General features: G+C 58.1%; 1 protein-coding gene across 2 annotated transcripts; it reads left to right on the top strand.

The window, feature by feature from the left end:
* Positions 1-168: 168 nt before the first annotated feature.
* KIAA0895 (KIAA0895 ortholog) lies at positions 169-27,357 on the top strand. 2 transcript variants are annotated; one of them, XM_044675094.1, is made up of 7 exons: positions 169-193; positions 10,091-10,770; positions 18,128-18,271; positions 19,937-20,069; positions 20,460-20,765; positions 22,144-22,241; positions 27,040-27,357. In XM_044675094.1, the coding sequence occupies exons 1-7, from the start codon at positions 169-171 to the stop codon at positions 27,196-27,198; spliced, it is 1,545 nt and encodes a 514-aa protein (XP_044531029.1). In that variant the 3' UTR covers positions 27,199-27,357. The 2 variants fall into 2 exon arrangements, with proteins under 2 accessions (XP_044531029.1, XP_044531593.1); XM_044675658.1 differs by lacking the exon at positions 18,128-18,271.

Below are 27,357 nucleotides of genomic sequence, written 5' to 3'. Positions count from 1 at the left end.
CGTCGAGCGCGGGCCCTGGCCTCCGCCCGCCGGGCCAAAGCCGCAGCCGCTGCAGCCGCTGCTGCTGCAGCCGCCTCGGCTTCCTCCGGCTCCTCCCCCACGGCTACCCCCGGGGGTCAGCGCCCCACGCGCCGCTCCGCCAAGGGCCGCCGGAGGCCCCGGCCCAGGATGCTCCAGGGGATCCGGGTCACCGGTGAGTCTGCAGGGGACGGGGGCAGGGGGAGGGAGCGGCAGCGCTCCGGCCACCGGGCACTGAGAGACAGATCCGAGCCCGAGAGAGGGAGAGCCCCTGGGGCGCCGCCCCCCGCCGGCTCCCATGCGGTCCCGAGGCGCGCGGCCACCGGGCTCTGAGAGACAGATCAAAGACAGAAAGGTGGGAAGGGGCGGCTCGCCAGCCGCGCTCCAGCCGGGAGCTATGGCTGGGCTCTGCGAGGAAAAGAGCGAGAGGAGAGCCCCAAGGCGGGAGGTGCCAAACCAGCGCCGGCTCTCTTGCTCTGAGTCCCTGAGGTGCTCCTCACTGGGGTGCTATAAGGTAGTTTGGGCCAAGGAGCCTCCATTTCAGCCCTGCCAGAGCATGTGCCCATTGGCTTGGCGTCTCTGGCCCTGGACACAGGAAGGCGGCCACCTTCTGCTTCCCCGGCTGGCGGCTTTGCTTGAAGCGCTCCACAAAGGTCAGGCTTCTGGAATAAGGCCCAGCCCAGCCGCAGGGTGCCTTATTGGTGGGTTTTCTCCCCTACGGTCTGTTTGCTCAGTGAATCTGGGAACCCCTGCATTCCGGGGGAGCACAGAGAGCAGCAGGGCAGCCCCAGCCGCCTGTTCTAGACCCTTCTTGCCTGTCATGCGTGTCATCTCCAAGTTTAGGAAAGAGTCCTTAGAGATGCCTAAATAGGCAACTCTTCAGAAAACTTATCCGGAAGCCATTGTTTTTATTGCAAATATTGGGGTGCCCTCCCAGCCTTGCTCCTGCCATGGAGAGTTGCATAAGAACACCCTAGACTACAGCTCCTAATTACAGAGGTTAGCCCAGCCTAATAAGGAAAGGGGAGGCCCCAACGCCACAGCCCACAGGCGTTAGAGATGCCGGAGCCCCCCCATCCCCCATCTCACGTTTCAGTCTGGCCAGTCCCACAAAGTAGCCTCTGTCCGGAGGTCTCATCCTGACAGTCTTCCCCGACTCTAGATCTTGCCTGAGGGAAGTCGTGCCCCTCCGATGCAGCTTCCCGTTCCCTCAGGCCAGGCCCAGAAGGCCATTTCTACCTTCTGGGCCTCCGCCAGAGCATCCTCGAGTCCTTCGGGTCCCCCGTGGGAGCTCCAGAATCAGTAGAGGATGCATTCGTTGGAGCCGAGGCTGGGAAGGAGGCAGAAGGGATGGGAGATGTCCCTCAGCCCTGAAGCGAGCAAGGTCTTTGAAAGCTGTTCCCCGACACCCCCATTTGGGGGTCTCTCAGCCATCGGCCCTGGCAGGGTTGGCATTTGCGGCAGCACAAGTCAACTCTGGGGTCATTGTAGGCTTTCTGAGTGTGGAGTGAAAACAGACTGAACGGTGGGATTGCTCAGAAACAGGAGCGCGTGCCCCTGAGCGGGAATGACTCGGCCACCGAAGCCTGCGTGTCAGCGGTCCAGACTAGTGCGTTGTCTTTGGCGTCTTAGTTTGTGGAAGCAGATTCTCAGATTTGGGGAGTCTGGCTCAGAAGGAGCCTCGGTTCCAGGCTCGCCTCCCAGCCTTGGGTCCACCCCAGAGCCACTTGGGAGGGGGAAGGTCTAGGCTAACTGCCGTGCCTTAGGATGGACGAGAGGATGTCTTAGTGACGTCTGCACTGTGTCTGCCTCCCCTCAGTGAGCTGATTAATTGGGGCGCTGGGCCGCTCATGAGCCCCGGACAAGTCGCCGCCTTGTCCTCTGCCCACCTCCCTCCCCTCCTCGGCCAGATGGGGCTGGGAGCACTTCCCGGGCAGAGGCCTGGCGAGGCCTGCTCTCGTCTCTTATTCTCTCTCCCACGACTTAATCAAGTCGTTGAGTTTAATTCCTAAACCCTGAAAACCCAAATTATTCGGACCTCAATTCCCAGCCAAAGAGAAGCTGGGTGGAGGGCCAGGTGGGGCTGGAGGGAGTGCCTGGACGGCATTAGGGCCGGGGGAGGCCGGCCTCTGTGAAGAAATTCAGCGTTCAGGGGCCCATTTGACCCACACAATCGGCTGTACGTTTTCAGCCTGACGTCTTGGGGATTTCTGGCCTGGCCAAGGTAGAGCAGTGCCTTCTTGTCTGTTGTCTTCACCCAGATCTTAAACTAAACATGGACATCAGTCCAGAATAGAACTCATTGGCCTTCTTCAGCTCTCCCCTCCTCCCAGGCCTCAGCCTCTCTCTCGCCCCTCGATCTGAGCCATTCCTAAGCCCTGTCATTGCCACCTCGTCTCCTCTGACACTGCCACCTCCTGGGTACGGGCCCTCACCGCCCCATGGTTACTGCTGCTGGGGGGGTCTCTCCCCCCTCCAGGCCTGACCACGATGCTCCCCATTCAGTCAACTCTGGCAGCTCCCTGTAGCCTCCCAGGTCAAATACTGGACCCTCTGCTTGGCATTCGAAGCCCCTCAGAATCTACCCCCTGGCCGCCACCGCCTACCCTTCCAGTCTTCCCCTCATTCCCCACCCCAACATGTATTCTTCTCTCCAGTGGCCCTGAGCTGCTGGATGTGCCACAGACAAGACCCTCCCTCTCTCAGCTCTGGGCATCTTCTCTGGCCGTCCCCAGGCCCCTCTGCTCTGCCTCCCTGGCTTTCTTAAGGCCCAACCCAAATCTCCTCTTCTCCAGGAGGCCTTCCCGACCCTGTTCATGGGCTCACGGCTCTGCTCCGTATGCTCTTTGCACGTTGTCTCCCCATTAGAGTGACTGGGAGCTCCTGGAGGGCAGGGACTGTCTTTGGCCTCTCTGCGTGGCCCCAGCCCTCGGCACCAAGCCTGACCCATACGAGTAGGAACTGAGTGACCCTGAGCTATTTATTAAGCCCTGACTGTGTGCAGGCACCGTGCTGGGAACTGAGGATAAGAGAGCCTGACCCTCCCCAAGCTTCGCCTGGATGGGCAAAGACCACAGCCGCATCTCTCCATCTATAAAGAACAAACTCGGGGCCGCAGGGGAGGCCTCGGGAAAAGCTGCCTGTGGACGGGGCTCCTCAGCCGCCTCTACTAGGCTCAGACTAAGAAGGAGGGAGCACCGTGCTGTATCGGGGTCCAAACAAGTTCTCGGGACACATTTGGCCAGGCTTGGCTGAGTCACGACTCGGTCGAATCACTGAGCATTCGTGATTGAGCGCCTACTGGGTGCCAGGCACTGGGCTAAATGCCCAGGAGTCGGGGAAGATGAAAAGGCAGCCCCTGCCTGCAGGCCAGAGACCAGAAGGCACCACCATGAAGGGAAGCTGGAAAACTACCTTGTAAAAGGCGGGCTTTTTGCTGGGACTTGAAGGAAGCCAGGAAGACTGAGAATGGAGGGGGACGGTGCTGGGCGGGGACAGCCCAGGAAAGTGCCCGCAGGAGAGAGAGCAAGGAGACCGGCCCCCCTGGATCACAGGGCACCTCACTGCCCGGCACTTTGAGGAAAACCGTGACCTGAGGCCAAGTTAGAGGGGCAGCCACTGGCACCGTCTCTGGTCTGCCCAGCTTGGCTTTTCTGGCCTCTCTGGTGAGTGCCTGGGACAGAGACCCGTCTCTTATCTTCGACTGTATCAGCTCCTTAATAGGACAGAAGAGAAAATAAGGAGAACAGATGATTGACCCATTTTACAGGGGAATAGACTTTTCCCCAAAGCCAGAGAGAAATCTCGAATGGGCCTCTCCCTCCCCAGAAGAGCACAGGATGTGATAGGCATTCTTTTTTTTTTTTAAACCTTCACCTTCTGTCTTAGAATCAGTACCGTGTTCTGGTTCCAAGGCAGAAGAGCAGTAAGGGTAGGCAATGGGGGTCAAGTGACTTGTCCAGGGTCACCCAGCTAGAAAGTGTCTGAGGCCAGATTGGAACCTGGGACCTCCCACCTCTAGGCCTGGCTCTCCATCCACCGAGCCCCCCCAGCTGCCCCCAGAAATCCATTTTTAATTATAAACTGGACCCTCCCAGAAGGCCCCTGCGCCTCACTTCTTGACTTTTGCCTCTGATCGGTGCTGGTCCTTCTCTCCATTCAGAGCGGGGATGAGTGAGGAGTTCTTGCATCTGGGGTGACTGAGGGGGATCTTGTCTAGCTGCTCCTCATTCAGGGCTGCAGTGTTGTGGGAAAAGACTCCCGTGAGGGCCCCATAAAGCATCGGGACAGCACAGAGAGCGAGTAGAGAAGCACTGACACGGCTTACCCAGTGGGCTCTGAAGGGGGGAAAGGCTGGCCAGAAGGAGGCCTACTTTTGTTTGGGCCTTTCACCCAGCCTTCTTCCTTTGGCCCCGGGTGGCTCCTCGCCTCCGGTTTCACAGGAGCTCACTGTTCAGCCGGGGAAGGCGGGGGGCCGACCCACGGAGAGATCCGTAATCCGAGGCGCTCCCATTCTTTCAGCTGAGAAAAGGGAGGGGGGCGCCCAGGCTGGTGTTACACAGAGCATCATTGATGGGACGGAGAAGAGAAGCCAGGAGTCCTGGCAGCCTGCTCTCTGCCCCAGAGGCATTGGTTTCTTCAATCATCCCCCGAACCACAAACGCTCACGGGGTCTGGCATTCGGACCCTGCTTGCTCAGCCGGCCTAAATGCCGGCTTTGAGGCAGGAAAAGGCTTACGGTGTGAGGCTCTCCCAAACGCTGGGAAGTACATTTGGGACGTGCCTGCAGTTCAGCCAGGCACACCTGATGCAGCCGGTCCTGGGAATGGGACAGGAAACCAGAGAGAGAGACGCCTCGGGGGCCAGGTGGATCACGAGGCGCTTCTCTCCCTGCCCGGCTGGTCCACAAGCGCCTCCCTTCTGTCTTAGAGTCAGTCCTGGGTGTTGGTTCCAAGGCAGAAGAGCAGTAAAGATAGACTGTGGGGGTGAAGTGACTCGGCCTGGGTCACCCAGCTAGGAAGTGTCTGAGGCCACAGTCGAACCCGGGACCTCCCGTCTCCAGGCCTGGTGCTTCACCCATCAAGCCCCCCACCGGCGGGTTCTGAGCAAACTCTTGTGCCCTTCGGCTCAGTTCCTGAAGCCTGGATAAGAGCCTCTGGGCAGGCATTTCTTCATCCAGAAGCACCTTTCTCACCCAGCGGTCTTTGCCCTGAAGTCACCTGCCCCAGGTGCTGGGCCCTGGGCTGCACTCACTTTAGGGTATCTGGTTTGCTGAGGCTCCCTGAACACCCAAAGGCAAGGGGCCACATGGGCCCCGGAGCGAGCCACGCTTCCGCCTTGCTGCCATTGTTTGCCCGTTTGTCCTCTTCTCGTTTTATTGTGGAGAGACGCATCGGTATGGCAGCCCCCCCCCCCCCAGTGCTGTTGTTCATAGGAAAACACAGTGGGGGTTTGGGGCTGGGATCCATATTGTCCAGAGCAGAAGGTTCCTGCCCACGTCCAAGCACATCTGGGCATTTGGGTGTTTCGTGGGCTGTTGTGGCCAAAACATCATAGTGTTAACGATTCTTTCTGTGCACCCGGCAGCCGTGGCCTGGCACCTAGACCATACCCAGAGCCTTCCTAATTGGCCTGGGCCTTCCCTGGACCCAGAGCCGCAGCTGGACTAGGAAGCCGACAGGAACCTGCTTCTGAGTCAGAGCACTTGGTTTCTGCTCTGCGGCCTGGCACCTCAGTGACCGGAGGGGCCCCCTCTTCTCTAAAACAGTGGGTGGCCACCGGAGGCCCTGCCAGCTCTAAACCTCTGATTCTCAGCCAGAATCTGCAGAGGACTCCTGGGGCCCAGTGCAAGTCTGGGAGGGAAAACATTCACCGAAGGGCAGCTTTGGAGGCCCCCCAAATGGCCAGGAAGAACGCCACCACCTTTGGAGCGTGGCTTTAGCATCGCTCTGAGCCCCCAGGACGTACCGGTGCCAGGAGGCAAGGACGGATTCTTTAGGTCAGTGCCTCGTTGTGTGACATAGTTGAGGGGTGCCACGTGCTGTTATTGGTGGATCCCATTCCGTCTTCGCCAGACAAGTGGAGCTCCTTCCTTCCCTCGCGCCTTCTCATCCCCGTCAGACGTCTCCCTTTCCTCGCCCCTTTCTCGCACCAAGAGGTGGCCCTTCGTGTTCCCAAGGACAGTCCCGCAACGTGTCCCTCCTGCGGCTTCTGATCTTCGGGCTCTCTCTGTAGCGTCTCCCTTCCTGTAGCCCACAGACTCTGGCCTTCTCCATCCTCAAGAATGGCCTCTCCTTTGATCCCGTCATCCCTGCCAGCCAGCCCTGGGCTAAACTTAAGGAGATGGGCTGCACTTTCGGCCTTAGTTCCTCTGAAAAATCCTCTGCGATCTCCCCTTTGACCTCATCATTTCCCTCATTCTAGTCCCTCTGACGTTCAGAAACGATCCCCCAATGGCCAAACGCGCCGGCTTTTCCTGCATGCTCATAGCCTCGGACCCTGGTGATCAGGCTCTCCTCCTCGATACTCTTCCATCTTTGCTTTGGTCTGACTCGCCGGGGTCTCCTGGTTCCCCTCCATCCCGGGTGACCTCTCCTTTGCTAGGACCCCTGCCAGGCCATGCCTACGAAGCTGGGGTATCTATCGTGGGGCCTCTCCTCCTCTTCCTTGGTGCTGTTTCCCTGAGTGAGCTCATTAGCTCCTATAGCTTCAACCATCATTTCCATGCAGAAATTCCCAGTTCGTCTCCTCTCGCTCTGTCTCTGTCTGTCTGTCTGTCTGTCTGTCTAGCCCCCTCCTTCCCGTCCCTCCCTCTTGTAACTCTTGTTGTCATTCTCTCTCTTTCACTCTCTTCCCCCTCTGTCTGTCTGTCTGTCTGTCTGTCTCTTTCTCCCGTCACTTCAGCAGGTATCTTCTGGTATCTTCAGCTGCAGGTCCCACAGGCCTCTCGGCGTCCGCACTGGCACCCGGGATTCCTCACGCACAGCCACGTAGCCGGTCTGTTGTCAGATCCAGTGGTTTGGACCTTCCTGTCATCTCGGCACACGCTGCCATGCCTGCACTCACACAGCCATTGCTACAGACCCTCATCAGCTCTTCCCGTTGTCTCTCTGCCCCAATCCATCCCCCCTCTCGATGCCATTCCCGAGTCGATGGGCTCCCTCCGTGTCCAGCATCTACGCAAGAGGAAGGCTGCAAATACTCCTGTGCCCACAGATGCTTTTCCGTTTTCTGTGGGGGGTGAAGAGTGTTTCCTGTGATGTCACTGTGTGGATGGCGCCCCTCGCTCTGCTCCTTCCACTTCTCAGCACGTGTAGGTCTTCCCAGGTTTTTCAGAGACCGTCCTGGTCATCATTTCTTACAGCATCATACAGATGACTTGGGCACCCCTTCCCCAGCTGACGGGCATCCCCTCAGTTCCCAATACTTGGCCACCAGAAAGAGAGCTTCTGGAGATGCTTTGTACATAGAGGCCCTTTTCCTTTTCTGTGAGCTCTTTGGGATACAGACCTAGTAGAGGTGTTGCTGGGTGGTCAAAGGGGACAGACACATAGTTTAGAGCCTGTTGGCTCTATTTGGCATAGTTCCAAATTGCCCTCCAAAAGGGTTGGACCAGTTCACAGCTCCACCAACAATGCATCAGTGTCCCTGTTTTCCCATAGCCCCTCAAGATGCTCTACTTCCTGAACTAATTTTTCGTCGTGCCACTTCCCTGCTCAGAAACCTTCCGTAGCTCCCCAGCAACAGTCGAGCTGAGTCAAACGTGACTAGCCTTTTCCAGTCGAGCCCTACTTACCTCCCTCAAACTCTGCCAGATCGTTCTTATCCCCTTGCTTCAGTTACTATTGCTCCCCTCACCTGGAGTGCCTCTGCCTTGATACCCGCTACCTGGCAAAGCCTTCCTATTCTTCCAGACACAAAGACCTAGCTCAGCTCCTGTGAAGTCACTGGCTGCTCTCCTTCCCGTTTGCTCCCTCCTCTGCTCTCAACAATGCTGACTTTGTGGGCCTCCTTTGGGCACTTAATCACTGCCTGCCTTGTGTTCTCGTTGGAATGCCAAGGAGGGCTGAGGCCGAGATACCTGACATTAGAGAGAAGCTGCCGCTGCTCAGCTTCTCTTTTGCGCCGAAAAAGCTGGCCGGAGCCAACCCCCGAGCCCGTGTCGGGATACTGGAAAGGTCCTGGCACGGGGAGGGCGAATGGGGGCCGGGAGAAAGGCGGGAGCCTTCCTGGTTGTCTGAAAGGGACGAGGTCAGAGTCAGCCACTGCCTGCCAGTCTGCGTGACTGCAATTCCCGGACGAATGCTTGAATTAAAGATGACCGACGGCCGCAGGGCTCCGAGAGCCAACACGAAGGAAGGTCTCCCGGGGTCCTTTGGAGTGGATTCACGAGGGGCTGGCAGGCCGGGCCCGCAGAGCTCCATGTCAGCGTGGCAGGAAGTCTCCCACGGGGACCCCCGGCGGCTCTGTGCCGGATAAAGGGGTCAGTCCGTCCAGCGGTCATCAGGGCTTCCGATGGCAGGCGACACTAGCAGGAACACTTTGACCAGCCTGGAGCAGCGTTAGGCTAAGTCCAGTGAGATAACGTTCCACTGGGGTCCCTGTGGAGGCTCGTACTCGGGGACAAACCCAGCTTGCCCTGAGGTGGGGCAGACTGAAAGCGTCGGGTGGCCGAGGGGGCTCTAAGCCCCCCGCGTGGTAGCAGCGGGTCGTAGGGAACCAGAGAAGCCCCGTGTCCGAGGCCCGGCCAGGGGCATCTCTCTGGCCTCTGGCCTGCTTGGATCTCACTTGGAGGGTTGGGTTTAGCTCCGGGCCCAGAAGGGCTTTGATAAGCTGGAGCGCGCCCAGAAGAGGACACCCTTATGTAACGGGAAGGCCTCTGAGGTCGCGGCACGGGAAGATCATTTGAAGGCTCCGGGGCTATTTATTTAGCCTGGACAAGAGGATGCCCGGCGGGGAGACGAGAGCGGGCTCCGGGGCGTGAAGCGCTCTGGGGAGAGGACGGAGCAGACACGGAGCCCGGAGCCGCGGAGGGAAGAGGCAGACACGGAGCCGCGGAGGGAAGAGGCAGACACGGAGCCGCGGAGGGAAGAGGCAGAGAGGCCCCTGGAGTTCCCGGTCAGGAGTGACTCGTCCACGACTGCAGCCTTCCCGGCCTGGAATGGGCTGCCGCAGCAAGCCATAAATTCTCTCCGTCCCTCCCTCCTGGGGGTCTTCAAGCAGAGGCCGGAAAGCCCTCGGTGGGTACGTTTTAGGGGGGATCTCTTCAACGGGTGATGTTTTGGGGTCACTCACTCACCCTTCCTTCACACGTCTGGGTCCCCCCAGCTGCTCTGCCTAAGGCTTTGGGGAGTCTAGCCAGGGGCGGGCTGGATTCAGACATCTCTGCCGCTTGGGGTCAGAGACTCGGCCGCCTCTCTTCACGTCCCGGCTCTCGGCCTGGCCCAGGTGCTTGTGACTGACACGCTGAGTATTCACGTGTGTGTGTGCATGTGCACGTGTGTGAACGTGTGCGTGAGCACGTGGTAAACAGGAGGAAGAGGAAGGGTAACCATTCCTAGCATTTCTGTGGCCCCTTAAGGCTGGCAAAGCTCTTCATGTTATTTCATTGGATTCTCCCAACAGTCCAGAGGGAGGGGGGATGAGGGTCCCCATTGACAGGTGAGGAAACTGAGGCAGAGGGGAGGGGGATTGACCACGGTGACACAGCTAGCACGCGTCTGAGCCCGGAGGTCTCCCCGAGGCCGAGGCCAGCAGCCTCGTTGGGTAGCCCTCTGGGGAGATCCTTTTGGGCTCTGGCAGAGCCGGCGATGCCTCCGCCAGCGTAGCCCGACTCCCCTCGGCGGCGGTCCGGTGATAGGAGGCGAGGCTCCCCAGCCAGACCTCTCCTTAGAGCTGTCCCGGGACCGGCCGAGGCATTTCAGGGTTCTGGGCTCCGTAGACAGACGAGAGCCCGAGAGGCGAGCCGGAGGAGCCGAGGGAGAAAAGCTGGCTGTGCCCAGGCCCCGGGAGAGCTCCCGGGCGGCCTCGCTGACCCACAAGTAACCGTGTGTCCCGATTGTGTCTTTGACAGAAAAGCTCCACTGGCCTGAGCAAGAGTTCACGAACAAAAGCCTCCTGAACCCCGGAGACAAACTGGTCTTCGACTACGACAACGTCTCCCAGCTGCCTTCGGGGGTCCTTAAGGACATCTTCACCACCGGGACCAGCAGCTACAATGTCCTGCTCCAGTCCAAAGAGGAGAAGAAGAACCAGCCCCAGAAGCCGACCTCCCCAGCCCACCACAAGCGGCACCGCAAGCCCGCTCGGTCCCCCGGCTCCCCGCACGGGAAGGAGCGGCACAAGATCCAGGTGCCCCGGCCCCTGACCAGCAACGGCTGGTGCTACCTCAACAAGCAGCCGTCCATCTTCGTCAACAACCCGCTGTCCAGCAACGTCAAGTTCCCCAACAGCTTCACCGTGACGGGCTGCCACCTGACCCCCAAGGCCAAGACCAAGGCCAAGAGGCACTGCTTCTCCACGCTGGCCAAGCCCAAGCAGCCGCCCACCGTGCCCAAGAACTTCGAGAAGGGCGATGACCCCGCCAGGAGGCTCTGCATCCTCACGGCCATCAAGCCCACCAACCTGGAGAAGGAGAAGGCCAAGTTCTTCAAGGCCGAGTTCGCCTACAACCCTCAGTTCGAATACGCCAACCCCACCTTGCCGGCCATGCTGGCCAAGCACGGCCAGGCGTCCGACCGCTTCCTCAAGCAGGTATGGCCGGGAGCGTTGAACTTGGGGGGCCCTTCAGGTAAGCACCGTCTCTGCCGGCCCCTCCGGGGCCAGTCCCTCGGCCCTGCCTTGCCCAGAGCCCTTATTACGGCTCTTCCGTCCCGGATCCCGGACACGGTGTGGACCCTGAGGCGGAAGGTAAGGGTTCGAAAACAAGACCTGCGGGCCTGTCGGGGGGGCTGCCCCCCAGAGCGTCGGCCCCATCCCGCTCTGGGCACGCCCGCTCCTTGGAGCCTGGGGTCGGCCCCGGCCCCTCTGCACCGGGCGGCCTGGAAGGCAGAAGGGCTGCTAGTCCTGCATCTCTGCAGTAGCGGGGGCCGACGTCTGTCCGGAGCGACGTCTGTACAGCCGTGCTCTCCCTGACCCTCGCCACAACCCCATCCCCAGGGACTGTCTGACAGGGTGAAGTGACTTGTCCAGGCTCACACGGCCAGCAAGCCTCTGAGGCCAGATTTGAACTCGGGTCTTGCTGGCCCCGGCTCCGGCGCTCTATCCACTGTGCCCCCGGCCACTCCACTAGAGGGACTTTTCTTCCCACTTTATGGGGGCTAAAACGAGGCTTCGAGAGGCCCCGGCTTTCGCAGACAGCATCTGGGCCCGGCTCTGTCCTGGAGCCACCGAGGCCTCCGTCCTGCAGGGGCTCCTGAGCCGGACAACGTGGCCTGCTTTGTCCATGAAGGGTTTAGCCCGAGAGGGGTGTGCTCTGTGGGGGGAGGAGGGGGGCCCGTGCAGCCTCGAGGAGGGGGGCCCGTGCAGCCTCGAGGAGGGGGGCTCCGCTTTTCTTTTGCTTGGAAATGGGGGGGAGGGGCCAGGGGCCTTCGCAGAGGCCTGGATGACCGCTTAGAGGAGGAGAGACAGTTTGGGGGCAGACAGGAGCCCCCCCAGTGCCCGGCTCCTCTGGGCGAGGGCTGGATGCCAGGAGCCGCATGGAAGGGGCCCATGGCCAGGGCGGCCCAGCCTCTTCTTTAGCAGTCAAAAATCCCTTCTCCTGCCCAGCAGGTGGCGCCATTTCTCAGCTATTTAAATGCTGGGTTTCTCCTTACCCAACAGGGTCAGGCTGTAAAGTCTGGACGAGGCTGCCCTCTGGGGGCAGGCATGGATTTCCTCTGCCTTTCGGGGTCCGGGGGACTGTGGGGCTCAGGCAGTGCCTCAGCCAGAGCTGGGATTTGAACTCAGGTCTTCTGCTGTTGGGTTTGCCGCTTCCTTTGCAGCGGTGGCTCTTGCTCCTGCTTTTCCACATTCCCAGGGCCCAGAGTGGGGCTGCAGCAGGCTGGGCTCCCCAGAGGTGCAGATGAAGCAGAACAGAATGGACTGAGCAGCCCTGGGGCCAAGGCGGAGAGCCCGTGGTCCTGGCAGACCAGAACACCCGGATGGGGGGATGGGCTGCGTACGTGCGGGACTCGTTCCAATTCTCGGAGATTTGACCCTTCACTGGTCATGCCCTCTGCCCGGGACACTTTCCACCTAGCCAGCCCTCTCGTGCCGGGACTAACTTAGCCCTAATGTTCTGGAAGTCCAACTCGCTGTGCCGGAGGCCTTTCTCTGAGTCCCAGGACAGCCCTCGGCTCATGGGCCCTGGAGAAGTGGACGCTCTGTTGGTGTGCTTCCAGCCCATCCTCCCCATCACTTTACACCTTCATCCCCTTGGCTAGTCCCTGACACCAGGGAAAAGACCCAGAAGCGACAGAGCCTCCAGCGCTTCTCCTCCTACCCACATCCCTGGGTGGCCAGGCCTGCCTGCTGCTGTGAGCAGTACTGCCCCTGCCCCTGCCCCTGCCCCACAGAGTGCTCAAAGCAGAGCTGCTCAGAGAGGAGAGACCTTTCAGATCAACCTTCTCAGTTTACAGATGGAGAAACTGAGACCTCACCAGTAAGAGCACAAACGAGTCATGTAGCAGAGGTGCAGACTGGTGGAGAGGAGATAGAGGACTGCTTTTACCTCTCTGTAGGGCAAGATAGGATTCTCTGCCCCAGTGAGTCTGACTGTTCTTCCCTCTCTGGGCCAAATCTGATAAGAATAAGGTTTAAGTATTACCCACCGTTATCCTCCCCTCCACTGTAATAGGTCCCCACCAACCCTGTGCTTCTTCATGTGATATAGTTTACCCCATTTTGCTTCTCTCTCTTCCCATTTCTCTCTGTGCAATCCTCTTTTTCATCCTAGATTTTTTTGCATGTCATCCTAAACAGCTTACTACCACCCCCTCTGTCTGCGTATACTTCTTCTAATTACTACGATAATTATAACAGTTTTAAGAGTTACAGATAACATCTTTCCATGTAGGAATACAAACAATTCAACCTTACTGAGTCCCTTAAAGTTTTTCTCTTTCTTATTTGCCTTTTTATGCTCCTCTTACATTTTGTATTTGAACATCACATTTTCTGTATAGGTCTGATCTATTCTTCAGGAGTGCTTGGAAATCTTGAATTTTATTGAATGACCATATTATCCCCTGAAAGAATACAGTCAATTTTGCAGGATAGGTGATTCTTGGTTGTAAACCCAGGATATCCTATTCCAAGCCTTCTGGTCCTTCAATGTAGAAGCTGCCAGATCCTATGTAATCCTGACTGGGACTCCATGATAGTTGAATTGTTTCTTTCTGTCTGCTCACAGTATTTTCTCCTTGGCCTGGGAGCACTTGAACTTATTCTGGGGAATTGTCACGTGGGGACTTAGTACAGGAGGTGACCTTTGATTCTTTCAATTTCTATTTTGCCCTCTTGTTCAAGAATATCAGGGCAGTTTTCTTTGATCATTTCTTATAATATGTTGTCTAGGCTTTTTTTTTTTAATTGTAACTTTCAGGTAGTCTGATAATTCTTAGATGATCTCTCCTGGATCTAGTTTCCAGGTCAACTTTTTTAATGAGATAGTTCATATTTTCTTATATTTTTCCTTTAATTTGATTTTATTGTTTCTTGATGTCAGAATGATTTTCTTCTTTGATTTTTTAAACCTCCTTTTCCATTTGATCCATTCTACTTTTCAAAGAATTCTTTTCTTCACTGGATTTTGTGTCTCTTTTTCCACTTGACCAATCTTGTTTTTTAAGCTATTGTTTTCTTTTTGCATTATTTTCATTTCTCTTCCCATTTTTCTTCTGGCTCACTTGATTTTTTAATTCCTTTTTGAGTGTTTCCAGTACCTGCAACCAATTCCCATTTTCCTTTGAAGTTTTTTGCCTGTGGCTGCTTTGATCTTGCTATCCCTTCCTGAATCTGTGCCTTGCTTTTGCTCTTCTTTGTCCCCATGATAATTTTCTGTGGTTAGGTGTCTCTTTTCCTGTTTGCTCTTTCCCAAAATTTTTTTTAGCTTTTATCTTAAAGGTGAGCTCTGTCCTCAGGGTAGAGGCTACAGTCTCCTAAACTCCAGTTTTCCCCTACTGCTACCCTCATCTGTAGCTGGGTTTCTGCAAGTTTCAGTTCCTCCAAGGTGGTATGATGGCCTGTGGGCTGAGCACTCTGGAAGCTATTGGTTCTGTCTCCTCTAGGGGCTGTTGATGGCTTGAAGGGGGTCAGAGTCCTGTGAGCTGCTTTGCCCTGAGGTTAGGGGCTTCACTGCAGGCTTGACCAGACTAAATATCACAGACTTGTTGCCTCACTGCAGGCTGGTGCCAGGGCTTGGTACTTTAAGGGGTGGGTGTGGGATGCTTTGGCTCAGGCAGGGTCCTGGGATCTCAAACTTGGCTTGTGCCCAGGTTTGGCACCTGTTACAGTAGATAGGGGATGGGCAGCCCGCACTCCTCTATGTGCAATTTGATTTCCAGTTCCCCCTTATCTTGTGAAAATAGACCCTCTCTGCTCATCATCCAAGTTGTTTTCCATAGGAGAATTACCTTACTCTTTCCCCTTTTTGGTTCTGTAACTCCAGTCATTTTGAAGTACTATTTTAAGGTTGGTTTGAGAGAATTCTCAGATAAGTTCCAGCTTTTCCTGCTACTAAGCTGCCATCTTGGCTCCAGAATTGGTTTTAAAGCCAGAAAGACCCGAGTTCTAGTCCCTCCTCTTCCACATACTAGATGTGCATGACTTTGGGCAAGTCATAAACTCCAACTTGGGAGGCTGTTGTCCTCACTTGGGAATTCCCCATATACCAGTGAAACCCAGACCCAGGCCCCAGCACATGATCCTGTTTGTATTCTTTAAGCCCATTTTCCCCATCACTTTAAACCTTCAACCCTTTGACTAATAATCCCTGACACCAGTGAAAAGATCCAGAAACTAGGAAGGGAAACAGAGCACCCATGGCATCTCCTTGCCTCAGTGGCTGGGGAAGCTCATGTCCTTTTAGCATAAAGAAGCATTTACCTCTCTCAACAATGGGCGATGATACCTCAAAGGCAATGTTTTATTACCAAATAACATGTCAGTTCAGGCCTCAACAGGTAGAAAACAGGTCTTCATGCTGTCTGAGGTTCGGACTGTGGCATCTGCTTTCTCCCTCTTGACTTTTTATATAAAATATGAACACATCACAGAGGTGGGAGTTTCCGTGCTAAACCACATGTGTTAGGATGTTTATGGGCCATGTGGGGGCCTCATTGTCTCCGTCTCTGGTAGTTGGGGGCAGAATCATAGGAGCAGTAAATAGAAGCCTTCTGCCTCAAAGGAAGAGATGACTTTCCTTCCTTAGCAACAGTTTGGCTGGCGGAAAATGGCCAGCACCTGAGGGATCGGGGTCGTTGCTTAGTACTTGATGGTTTTCAAGAAAAACCAAAGGGGCCACGTTGTGGAACCCCAGATAGACCCCTCCTAAGCCAATGCCCAGATGGCTTCAAAGAAGAGGGTCCATGGGCACTAAAGACAGACCAGCTCTTTGGTAGTGGCAAACTGGTCCCTGCAGACTGGCCCTGCCCCCTCAATGCAGCCAGCGCCACACCTTGGCCATCAGCTTCCTAAAGTACACAGCTTTGTGTCATCTGCAGCTCTGGGGGTGAGCATGGAAAAGAGAGCAGGAAAATGGTCTCCTGTCCACGGATTGAGGTCCTCACTTGATTCCTTCACATTCGGAATTAGCCCCTGCCAGACAGAAAGAGCCAGGACTCCTGTGTGGTGCTTGTGTCCCTGAGAATATATTACACACAGAGGAGGGTGCTGTTTGGGCTTCAGGGGGCTCACTGGAACCCAGTGCTTTGGGACCCTGAATGCCACCCACTGGTAGGAAATGCTTCTTGGGGTCACACTGGCTGGTGGGGGGAAGCTGAATCTTCAGCTCTGATGGCGGCAGACAGGGAGGCAAGCATTGCCAAATTTAGGGCAGAATGTTTGTTCGTTCTCCTCTTTGGATGTAAATTCTCAGTAAAAATCCACTGTCTTCTGATCCACCCGGCCAGAACTTAATGGGAAAGGATAGCTTTGAGTGTTCAGCCATATAATAAAAGCTAAGGCTTCGAGGTGATTAAGGATAGTAAGCGCGATAAACTGCTCATAATAACAGTTAACATTTATATAGCATTTACTGTGTGCCAGCCACTGCACTAAGCATGTTACAATTATTATCTCCTTTGATCCTTTCAGCAACCCCTGGAGGTAGGATCTATTATCATCCCCATTTTGCAGATGAGGAAACTGAGGCAGAGGTTAAAGTGGCTTGTCCAGGGTCACACCATTATTAAGTGTCTGAGGCTGGATTTGAATTCAGGCCCAGCACTCCAGCCACTGCACCACCTAGCTCAGAGGTAAGATGATTGCCACCCTTCTGACGCAGGCAGCAGCAGCACAGACATGAGCTTCTGGGGCCCAGAGCCCAGAAGGTGTGGGGCCCCCAAAACCAAAGGCATAAACCCAGAGAGCTCTGTGTAGGCTCGGGCTGTTGGGGGAACCAAGGCCTCCAAAATGCCTTACCAGATGCTTTACAAAAGTGGGTAGGAAAGGAGCCGGAGGCCCCGATGTCCCCTTCTTCCCAAATGGTGGTGTCTTTCCTCCCGCTGTTTCCTGTGCATTCGAGGCAGAAGCTCCTTGTTCATCGGGATTGCTTGACTCACGGTGTCTGTTTCCGCCGTGCCCGGCACACAGGAGACACTTGTGGATTGATGCACTCCTGGACTCCTGAGACTCCGAGGGGCCTCGGAGACTTTTTTGTTGTCTTTCTGAAGCCAGCGTGGCTGAGATGAAGACAGCACGTGTACCGGCAGAGGAGGGCCGTGTGTGTGTGAGGACCAGAAGTGGGGCTCTCCCCTACGTACGGGTTTCCCTTTTACTTGAACAAGTCACTGAAGCCCCTTGTTTGGAGATTCAGTCCTTGGACTTGGAGGGGAACCCCGTTAAATACCCCTCCCCGATGGGGATAGCCATTTAGGGCATTTGGGGAAGGGAAGGTGTGGAGACGGTGAGGGCAGCAGGAACGTCTCAGGGAGGAGGACTCCATGGGAAATCCTCCATGGCGCTGTCTGGCTCCGGCAGAGTGGAGCAGAGCAGTCGCCTCCTCGATCCGTGAACCTTGGAGGGCAGCAGCCTATCGTACCGTTGACTTTGGGGGCTTGTGGTGTCCATCGCACCCACTAGCCATCTGTCTCCCATCTCGTCTTTGGGACCCCGGCTGTAAGACTTTAGTCCAGTCCTTTGCCAAAAGCTAGGTTGGCAGCATTAGAGAAGTCCGTCATGCCCTGTGCAGTCTCCATGCCATGCCGCTGCCCAAGAGGGCTCCCGTCTGGCGCCCTGGGCTCCTTACGGTTCTGAGCTCCACTCCAGCGCCACGCCGACGAGGCCTTTTTAACCCTCTTGCTTCTTGGCACTTTGGTGCTGCTCATTGTGTCCCTGGTAGAGGGCACGGCCTGGCTTCAGAAGAGGCACCACGGCAGCGTGCAGAAAATTATGAAGTGATTTTGCCTTTCCCCAGTTTTCTTCATCCCTTTGTAGACAGCTAATACCTGGGGAGTCAGGAGACCTGCTTTCTGCTGCCCTTTCTCCAGCAGTCATGGGATAGTTTTAGGAGTACTACATGAGGGGGCAGTTGGGTGGCAAAGTGGACAGAAAGCCAGGGCTAGAGACGGGAGGTCCTAGGGTCAAATCTGGCCTCAAATATTGCGTGAACCTGGACAAGTCACTTAACCCCCAAAGCCCGGCTCTTACTGCTCTTCTGCCTGGGGAACGAAGGTGAAGGTTTAACAAAGGATCTCATTAGATGTCTAAAGTACATCGAGTGTCCCAGAGGAAAGGTCCTGTGTGTGTGTGAAGGGGCCTACAGTGGTGGAAAGCCAGAGGAATGTGTTGGCTCCCTTTTAAATGGGCAAAGGGTCCAGACCCAAGAGGAAGGGCAGTGACCCGTGACTACAAGACCCTGCCCAAGTCGTGCTCATATCCACTGATCTCCTTCTGTCTGTGCCTTTTGCAGTCGGTCAATATTATGGAAAGAACTTTACAGAGATATGGAAGTTATGAAAACTTCGAACAGGCCAACGGAGGTTCCTTGTTGTCTAAAACCCGCATCTGGAGTCACGTCAGGAAGTATATGACAAAGGAAGGCTGCCTCGGGGAGGTAGGTCGGTCACCCAAATCACGTTCAGCCCTTTCCCCCCTGAAATGGGTTTTACCGGCCGTTGGTGAGTGGCCGTAGAGGAGATCATAGGTCCAGGGCAGGCCTGAAGGACTCACCGGGAGCAAAGTGCGGGCTTTTTCCACTTGCTTTTTCATCCTAATATTTTTTGGTCACACGTGACTCACGTGGAAATCTGTGTTGCATGATTTCATGCGTGTAATGGAGATGATGCTGCCTGCCTTCTCAGTGGGTAGTGTGGAGGGAAAAGGATGACATAAATGTGGGAGGCTGAGCTTTGGAGCATTTTGATTTATTAACGAGCACCTGTGCCAATTGCCTAACAAATCGGGACCAGGCCCCTTCCTCAGCTTTGGCCCTGGACCCCAAATGCAGGGGCAAACAGACTTGTATACATGCAAAGCACTTAGTCATACAGGAGACCAGTTATAGTTATTCAAAGAAAACAGTGACCGAGTTGGGAAGGGGAGAGCAGACAAGTGCCAGTCCTTTAACTCAGGAAAAGAGGTGCCCCACGGCCCACAAATGCCTGTACGCGATTAAAGGAACATGCAAACAATAAGCGATTAGCCAGTGAGGGGCCACTTTTCCGAGAAGACGCAGAATCAGCGCGAGAAAGCTCCCCGCATCTGTCTTTGGGGCTCCCCGAACCCGAGGCCTGGTTCAAAATCTCGCAGCAGTCGGGAGAGGCGGCCCAGCTTTCTGCCCCGCACGTTCTGGGCTCAGCCTGGATCCAGACAAAGCCGAGAGGTTTTCTCCTCCTTCCCACAGCCCAATAAAGTTTTCTCACAAGACAGAAGTTGGACTGAATCCATAGAGGAATAGAAGGGAGCTGAGCCAGCCTCAGAAGGGACTCAGCAGATGGAATCAGTGCGGTTCACTCAGTTCCCACCATTAGCCATTTGCTGCTCCAACCCCTTCCATTCCCTCCGTGGGGGAGGAGAGGAGGAGACTTTGGAGCTCAGCATTTTTTAGTGTAAAAAAAGGATGCGCTTAGAAGAAACCGAAGAGCGCATCGTAGGAGTCTCGCCTCCCCGGTCTTGGCCAGGCCGGCGGATTAAATAGTGCGAAGCAGCCCAAGGACGCTTCCCTGAGGCCGCACAGGCCGCCGCGTTCCCCGTCAGAGGCCGTGGTGTGGGGGCTCCGCAGTTTCTTGTCGAGCTCCGGCTCTTTCCTTCTTTTCCTTTTTCCCATCTGGGGACAAGCTGGAATTGGGGTACTGAACAGATTTCGGGGGTGTGAGATTCAGCAAGCAAAGCTGGCATCTCGCAGGACGCGTGAATGATCGTGTTGGTCTTGGGGGGCCTGTGGGTGGGCTGGCTTTAGCCGTGGCTGTGGGCCGGACTACAGAGGCCACCATTATGTAAATATGACCGTCGGCAGGTAGAATGTGGGAAAGCCTAAGAGTTAGAGTCAGGAACTGTGCTCCCATCCCACCCCAGGATCCATGCTCAAGGGGAGAAGCCGTGGGGGTCTTTGGGAGGTGCCCCTTTTCTGCCTCCACCCGGAAGGGCATCTTACTTGGCAGCCTTGGTGCCCTGTTTTCTGGTTTCCTGAAGGACGTGTGCGCCATTTGGGGGAGCCCCTCGTCCTCCTCGAGGGGCCGTCGTCCACCTCCGTCTTTTCAGTCTTGCCTTCCTTCTCTAGATTGTGGTTCACCTCACTGAAGATCTGCTTTCCCGGGCGTCGATGACCGTGGTCAATGGCTGTCCAACCCTCACTATCAACGTCTCCACTGCCCGGGAACACTGGCTGGAGGGGATGCTGAGGCACGAAATAGGTAGGCAGGCCTTGCCCGTCTCGGGAAGGGATCGCCTCTTGCCCGCAGGGCGGCACCATCGAGGCTCCCCAGACACATGGGTTTAGAGAGCCGAGTCGGGTACTGTCAGGCAGCCCCCCTGGAACAAATCCCTCCCTTCGGAGGCTCCGTCCTCCCCGGGGGAAGAGGAGCACCCTGAGGGCCATTCGGCACCGACCTCCCTGGGTCTTCCTTTGGAAGGGGACGGGTAGGGGCAGCTGGGGCAGCGCAGGGCCGAAGGCCGGGACCTGGGCTCCCATCTGGCCTCGGACGCTGGGACCCCGCGTGGGCCGCTGGAGCCCCACCGCCAGCCCCTGCGGGTCTTCTTGGAGCCGACCCTGAGCAAAGGTGGGCTCGTCCGGCTTCCCGCAGGGACTCACTACTTCCGAGGGATTAACAACCTCCAGCAGCCTTGGTGCAACTGGACGGGCCGGAAGAAGTACGGCCTGCGGCCGAACAACCCCACGGAGGAGGGGCTGGCCAGCATCCACAGCGTGTTGTTCCGCAAGGACCCCCTCCTGTGGAGGGCCGCCCTCCTCTACTACACGGTGTACCAGGCCAGCCAGATGTCCTTCCGGGAGCTCTTCCAGGACGTGGGCAAGTTTGTCAAGGACCCCAATACTCGATGGGACTACTGCGTGCGAGCCAAACGGGGATGGACCGACACTTCCCAGCCAGGTGAGCAGCGCGGCGGCCCCTGCCCGGGGTGGGCCCACCCTTCCCGGGGGCTTCCCTGGCCCGGGGCTCACCGGGATGCCAAGGGGGTTCACTACCCAAGCAGGGTGCCTGGCCCCGGCCTGGCCCCGTCTGCCTGAGGAGAGTGTGCCGGGGAGCAAGCGGGGAGCCAGCGCGGGCTCTAGGAGGCGCAAGGAAGATGGGGGGCCGGCAGGATGCACATTGGGGTGCTGAGGGGCCAGCCTCCCGGCCAGAGCCATCAGGTCTGAGCCCGTCACCCCCTCCTCGGTGAACTCTGGTGACTCCAGATCAGACGGAAGCGCCTCCCCAGACCCCCCTCTTCAGACTTCTCCCTTCTGCCCCCCCCCAGCTGCCCTTTGGTGGGGTCACACTGTCGTCCTTTGTGCTCCCCCAACAAGACTCGGCACAGTCTCCGGCCAGCCTCAGGCCTGACGGGCTTTCCCAGGCCCTTAGCTCCGGGCCTTCCCTCTGATGTTCCTCCGTTTTATGGCAGCCCCCCACTAAGTGGGCCACACGCCTCAAGGCTGGACACGGGCTTCGGGCCTTTTTTTCTTTAAATCCTCACTTTCTGTCTTAGAATCTGTCCCGAGAATCCGCTCCAAGGCAGAAGAGCGCCAAGGCTGGCCCAGAGTCACCCAGCCAGGAATTACCTGAGGCCGGCTTTGAACCCAGGACCTCCTGTCTCCCGGCCTGGTGCTCTACCTGCTGAGCCACCCCGCTGCCCCTCTTTTGCCACCTTTTGCATGCCCAGAACAGAGCACAGGGCCTGGCACACAGGAGGTGTTAATAATTGCTTACTGACTGCCTGACCAAAAGAAGAAAGGGGGGCTCATTTACCCCCTACTTGTGGGGCACAAATATCAGCTTATACACGGGAGGAGTGGGAGGAGCGGGCATGCGGCGGGCCTCCCTTCTGAGCTGCGCAGAGCTGGCAGGGGTAGCTAGGTAGTCCAGCGGAAGAGTGCCAGGCCAGGAGTTCCAGTCGGGCCTCAGACACTTACTAGCTGGGTGACCTGGGCCAGTGTAGAGGCATCGATCCGGGGCAAGCGAAGGGGCTTCGGGACTCGAGAAGGCTGCTTGGGGCGCTGCCGATTCCTTTGGCCGGAGAGGTAGAGAGAGGAGGGGAAAGGCGGGTCAGCCGGAAGAAACAAGTTTAGGAGAGGGCCGACGGCTCCACGGAGTCGAGTCCCACCATCTAACCAAACGTTGGGGCGGTGGAAGGAGCTTTTCCCTCTCCTCGAACCCCTGCCATCCAGATGGGGCCCAGGCCGCAGAGAGGAGCTGCTGGGGAGCTCCGAGCAGGGGACCCCCTGGCGGTGCCCGTCTGGCCCCGCTTTGAGCCTTCCTTTGGTCCCGCCAGGTTGTTTCAACAAAGACCAAGTCTACTTGGATGGCATCCTCCAGATCCTGAGGTACAGGGAGTCCATCGACTTCCACTTGCTGACCACCCTGGGCAAGGTAAGGCCCTTCCGCTCGCTAGCACGGCCCGGCCGGCACTCGGCCCTTCCCCTCCCGCTCCACTGCAGTTTTGGACGACGCCAGGGGAAAGGCCGCGCCGTGAGGGGTAGCGCAAGAAGGAAACGAGACCCAGAAGCCAATTTCCCTAGTGAGAAGCATCGGTAAAACTGAATTGAAAAGTCGGGTCTCCTGAAGGTGATTCACAACTCGAGCCGGCCCACAGGCGCTGCTGCAGGGCCTGGCCACGGGGCAGCACCCACCCGGCCTGTGGGCAGCTGGGCCAGGAGGGGCCAAAGCAGAGCCGGGGGCCCCGGAGAGACAGAGACAGAGATAAAGCGGAAGAAGGAGGGAGAGACAGAGACAGAGATAGAGAGAGGCAGAGGGAGACAGACAGAGAGAAAGGAAGAGGGAGACCATCAGAGACAGAGAGAGGGAGAGAGACAGAAGGAGGGAGAGACAGAGACAGAGAACGAGCAGGGGCAGAGGAGAGGGCAGGGGGACGGGGCAGAGAGCAGGGGCCCTGGCATGGCCTGGGCAGCATCTACAGTGAACAGACCTAACTCTCTCCCAAGAGGACGGCACCTGGAGGGCCGAGGCTGATGGGATGGGTCTGGAGCCCTGGACGGTGGGAGCAGGACACAGAGGCAGGAGACAGAGTGAGGCTGGGGGGATCTTCTCCAGGCGTCCACGGCAGTGTTGGCAGCGTGGGGGTCGTGACTCCAGTCTGAAATAAATAATCTGTTTAACTATGAGAGTGACCCCATGCCAGGCACCTGGTGTGCCAGCCCGGAGCCCCCAGACTTGTTGGGGGAGCGAGTCAGAGCAGGTCTGTGCTGCCTGCAGGATGCCAGCCCAGACCCTTGAGGAGGGGGCGGTGCAGGCGCTCAGTGCTCCGGGTCCAGCCCCAGCCAGCCACGCTGCCAAACTCGAATAATGCCACGTGACGCCTCGGTGGCTTCAGAGGGTCTGTCCCTGCACGTAGACCAAGGCCAGGCTGCCGTTACCACCGGGCTTAGAGACTGTCTGCTGAACAACTCAGCCAGCTGCCCTGGCAGGCCCCCAGAGAAGCAGGGCTGGAGGAGCAGACACGTGGGGGGATTCGCACACACGTCCCCCCGCCAGCCTGTGTTCAGGGGGGCAGAGCACTGAGCGTGGGGGCAGCAGGACCCAAGTTTCAGTTCTCGGACACTTAGTAGCTCCTTGCCCTGGGCCAATCCCCAGATCTCTCGCAGCCTCAGTTTCTTCATCTGTACAGTGGAGAGAATAAAGGTACCAACTTTCCAGGCTGGCCGCAAGGCTCCGCTGAGATCCTGTTTGTAGTGGCAGCCGCCGGCCCTCGTCGTGGTGTTCGTGCGCCGTTATTATCCCCAGAAGTAGATCCTGCCTCCTGAGCTCAAGGACCGCCTTCTCTGTCTTTGGGGGCCCAGCTCACAGCCTGGCACGTTGAGTCAAGGTGTGCCAGGCACTGCCCTGAGTCCTGAGGATTCGGGAACTCAGTCTAACCGCTGTGGTGGGTGCACGGGGGGGATGGGGAAGGCGTCGAGCCTGAAGACCACTTGTGGGAATGGGAAGGGGGGCTGCAGGGGAGGCTCCCGGGGAGCCACGGTCAGCAGGTGAGGGTCTGAGCTTCCCAGGCAGCAGCAGGAAGGGGCTGAGGCTGGGGGGCAGCCAGGAGGCCAGAGGATGGGGAAGGGCTCCAAAAGCCAAAGGGAGGATTTTGTTTTGATCCTCTGGGTGATAGGGAGCCACAGAGGCACACGTGGGCTTCGGGAAGGGAAGCCGCCTGCGGGCGCTTGCAGCAGACCAGGTGGGAGGTGATGAGGGCAGAGGAGAGGAGGAGACGTCTAAGACCTGTCACCAAGGGAAAGATGTCGACTTGGCACCTTATTGGGCACTGAGGATGAGAGTCAAGGACGGCACCCAGCCAGGCTGTGAATGGCCCTGGTGCCCAAGAGAATGTCGTTTCTCTCAGCATCGAGGAGGAAGAGGGGAAGGCGAAGGGGGAGATCCAGGCACCACAAGATAATCTAATGGCCGGCAGAAAGGCTGGGGCAGGGCAGCAGACCTGAGGATCAGCCGTGCAGTCTTTGATCCATGGGAGCCGAGGAGGGCATCCGGCAAAGTCTTATGGGAGGAAAAGAGCCGAGCCAAGACGGAGCCTTGGGGATGCCCACGGGGAGCGGGCACGACTCGGAGGGAGGTGGGGAGCCGTCCAGGAGCTGAGAAGCAGGATGGAGGGGCGACCCGAAAACTGAGAGGGGCGACGGGATCGAGGAGGGGAGAGCGCCAGCCTGAGGCCGAGGCTGCCGGGGGGCCAAGGACCCGGAGGATCGAGGCTGCTGAGGGCTGCCGAGGGGCCAAGGACCCGGAGGATTGGGGCTGCCGGGGGGCTGCCGAGGGGCCAAGGACCCGGAGGATCGAGGAGGGGAGAGCGCTGGACAGCAGCCAAGGCCAAGGACCCGGAGGATCAGGGAGAGGCCGCTGGCCTAGCCAGCGAGGAGATCTTGGGTAACACCGGGGAGAGCATCTTGGGGGACAGAAGGTGGAGGCGCCTGGTGTCGACGGCCTTGGCACAAGAGCTCACAGGGATGGGCAGATCAAGGGAGGGATTTCGAGGATGGGGAGACGGGGGCATGTCTGTGGCCTGGAGGGAAGGAGCCGGGAGCCAGGGAGAGATGGGGGCTGCCTGGACTCGATACTGCTTTTGGAGCTGGATCGAACGGAAAGGGCTGGCCAGACTCCATCTGGAGAGGGTCGAGCCTCATTTCTCTGGACAAGTTGCCGGCCCGGGAGATGAGCTCACAATGAGTGATCTAAATCTGCTGAGCCCCGAAGCGGGCCTCAGGGTTCCGGGATGGAAGCACCGCAGCCCGTTGGGCCGGGGAGCTCATTTCCTGGCAGAGGAGCCGCTGCACACACAAGGTCCCGGGTCCTCGGGGGCAGCCACAAGGCGGGGGAGTGCGCCATCTTTCGTGTCTTGTCCATTTTGGCGGTCAGGAGTTGTGGCTGCGGCCGCCAGGCTCCCCTCACCAGCCCCGGTGACGGCAGGGCCAAGGGGGCAGTGGCGAGGTGGTCGGGGGCCCCTGATTCTCCCTCACAGCCCCTCCGGACCTCCCCGGGGCTGGCCGTCTTGTCCCGCGGGCGGCGGGGGTTCGGCTGCTGCTGCTGAGGCTCCTCGGACGCTCCCAAAGTTTCTCCTCATGTTCTTGTGGGCGAGACCCGGGCACGCCTCCCCAGAGGTCCCAAGGACTTGTTCTGTGCCAGGCACTGGCAGTACGATGTGGTGTTCAGTCAGCCAGGAAGACCCGAGTTCAGGTGTTGCCCAAGAGCCATCCTGGCTGCGGGATGCCCCGGGGCAAGGCTTCGGCTGGCCGCTCTCTAAGAGCCGCTGCCGAGGACGAGCTCACTGGCGTCGGCAAAGGGAGGTTCTCGCCGGGCGCTGGCTGTGCCAGGCTCTGAGGGGCAGCCACCCTGCTGGGGGAGCCATGTGGGCATCGCCAAGGCGACACAAAGTGGAGCGCCCTCTCCGACTAGCAGGAGTCGGCAGCCGCGCCTCCTTGTACGGGGCATCAGGGCGGGCCACCTGCCTTCATCGAACCCGCTTCCGGCGTCTGCTCTGCTGTGCTCTGGGGAGGGAGAGGGCCGGGGAGGAAAGGCGAGAGGCAGAGAGGCCGAAGAGCCCTGCCGCAGCTGGCACGGGCAGGCGGCCGGTGGAGGCCCGGCGCCGGCGAGATGGAGTCCGGATTTTTGGTAGACCCAGGCCAGGCCCGGCTCCCCGGAAACAGTAAAAGAGTGGCTTCGCCCCGCCGGGCCTCCGTTTACTCCCGGTGCTCCCCCCACATGGGGTTATCAGGGAAGGGGCTGGGGTGCCGCGGTTTGGGGGCACGTCTGGTTCTCTGTGACCCTGCTGGGGCTTTTCTTGGCAAGAAAGAGAGCTTTTTCCTTCTCCAGCTCATTGACAGATGAGGAAGCGGAGGCAGACAGGGTTCAGGGACTTGGCCAGGGTCACCCGGCCGCCGGATCCGCACTCGGGAGGACTACGCCGGGCCAGTCGCTGCCCAGGAGTAAAATGGTGCCTCAGTGGTGGCGCGGTAAAGGTTCGTGAAGGACGCTGTAAACTTCTGGGGACAAATTCTTTAGTCCTCTTTAGTCCATGAGCCTCTCCTGGGAGCAGCAGGACACGGCGAGTCTCAAGAAAACTGGAGACGCCGATGCCACCCTCCAAGCAGGGCAGGCCAAGGGCTGAGGCCCGCCGGGCCCCCAGCCTGGGCACTCAAGAACTAAAGGAAAGTCTCCCTCCTCCCTGGACGGGGGTCGGCGGAACCCCCAACGGCCACGTCGGCGCCCTGGTTGGGTCCTCGGTATGCCAAGAGAAGGGGAGAGCCGAGCCCACCCTCGCACGTGTCCACAAAGAGGGGGAGGGGCCAGGCAGGACCTGGGGGCCCCCGAGGACTAACACCGGGCAGCGGGCATTCGGCTCCGGCTTTTTCAGCCTCTTTTAGCCGGCTCTGTGCCTCCCGGCCGGGCAAGTCCCTTCCGATCTCTGTGCCTTTGAACGCCTCAATGGAGGTTGCCTTATTCCGGGGACAGAAGAGGCCTGGAGCTGGAGGGAGGCCAGGGAGGACGGGAGGGAGGCTCGAGCTGGTCGCGGCCAGAGGAGCGGGTCCCCGGCAGGAGCCTTCTCGTGGGCGCCGGGTGGGGGGCTCCTGGGCGGGAAGGGGAAGGGCCTCTGGGCCCCGCCTCTGGGCCCCGGCCTCCGGGCCCCGGCCTGCGCTCAGCACTGCCCTTGCTCTCCTAGGTGTCCTTCGAGGACGTGGAGCGCCTGAAGGCTCTGGCCGTCACCGAGAACCTGAGGGTCCCGCATTTCCTGGAAGACAACGAACGCTACATGGAGCAGTTGCAGAAAATCATGGAGGTGAACGAGCTGACCGACAAGGAACTCCAAGACCTCATCTAACAGCTGGGCTGCCCCTACAGAGAGCTATCCCCCCCCCCGCCCGCGCTGGGCCGCTCCCAAAGTCTATGAAGGCCTCCAGCCGCACGCAGTCAGGGTCTTCACTGAGCAAAATCTGCCATTTTCCTTCAGCGATGTTTTTTAAGTGCTTTAAAATACAAA

Source organism: Gracilinanus agilis, chromosome 1, assembly GCF_016433145.1.
Source record: "Gracilinanus agilis isolate LMUSP501 chromosome 1, AgileGrace, whole genome shotgun sequence".
NCBI lineage: Eukaryota > Metazoa > Chordata > Mammalia > Didelphimorphia > Didelphidae > Gracilinanus > Gracilinanus agilis.
Note: the sequence above shows the minus strand (reverse complement) of the source record. Positions and strands in the feature narration are given on the sequence as shown.

Bases quoted from the DNA above. Each gene is read 5' to 3' on its own strand.
- KIAA0895 (XM_044675094.1), top strand. From the start codon at position 169: ATGCTCCAGGGGATCCGGGTCACCG. The intron at 10,771-18,127 runs GTATGGCCGGGA...TGCCTTTTGCAG, and splicing joins CCGACCGCTTCCTCAAGCAG to TCGGTCAATATTATGGAAAG. The intron at 20,766-22,143 runs GTGAGCAGCGCG...TGGTCCCGCCAG, and splicing joins GACCGACACTTCCCAGCCAG to GTTGTTTCAACAAAGACCAA.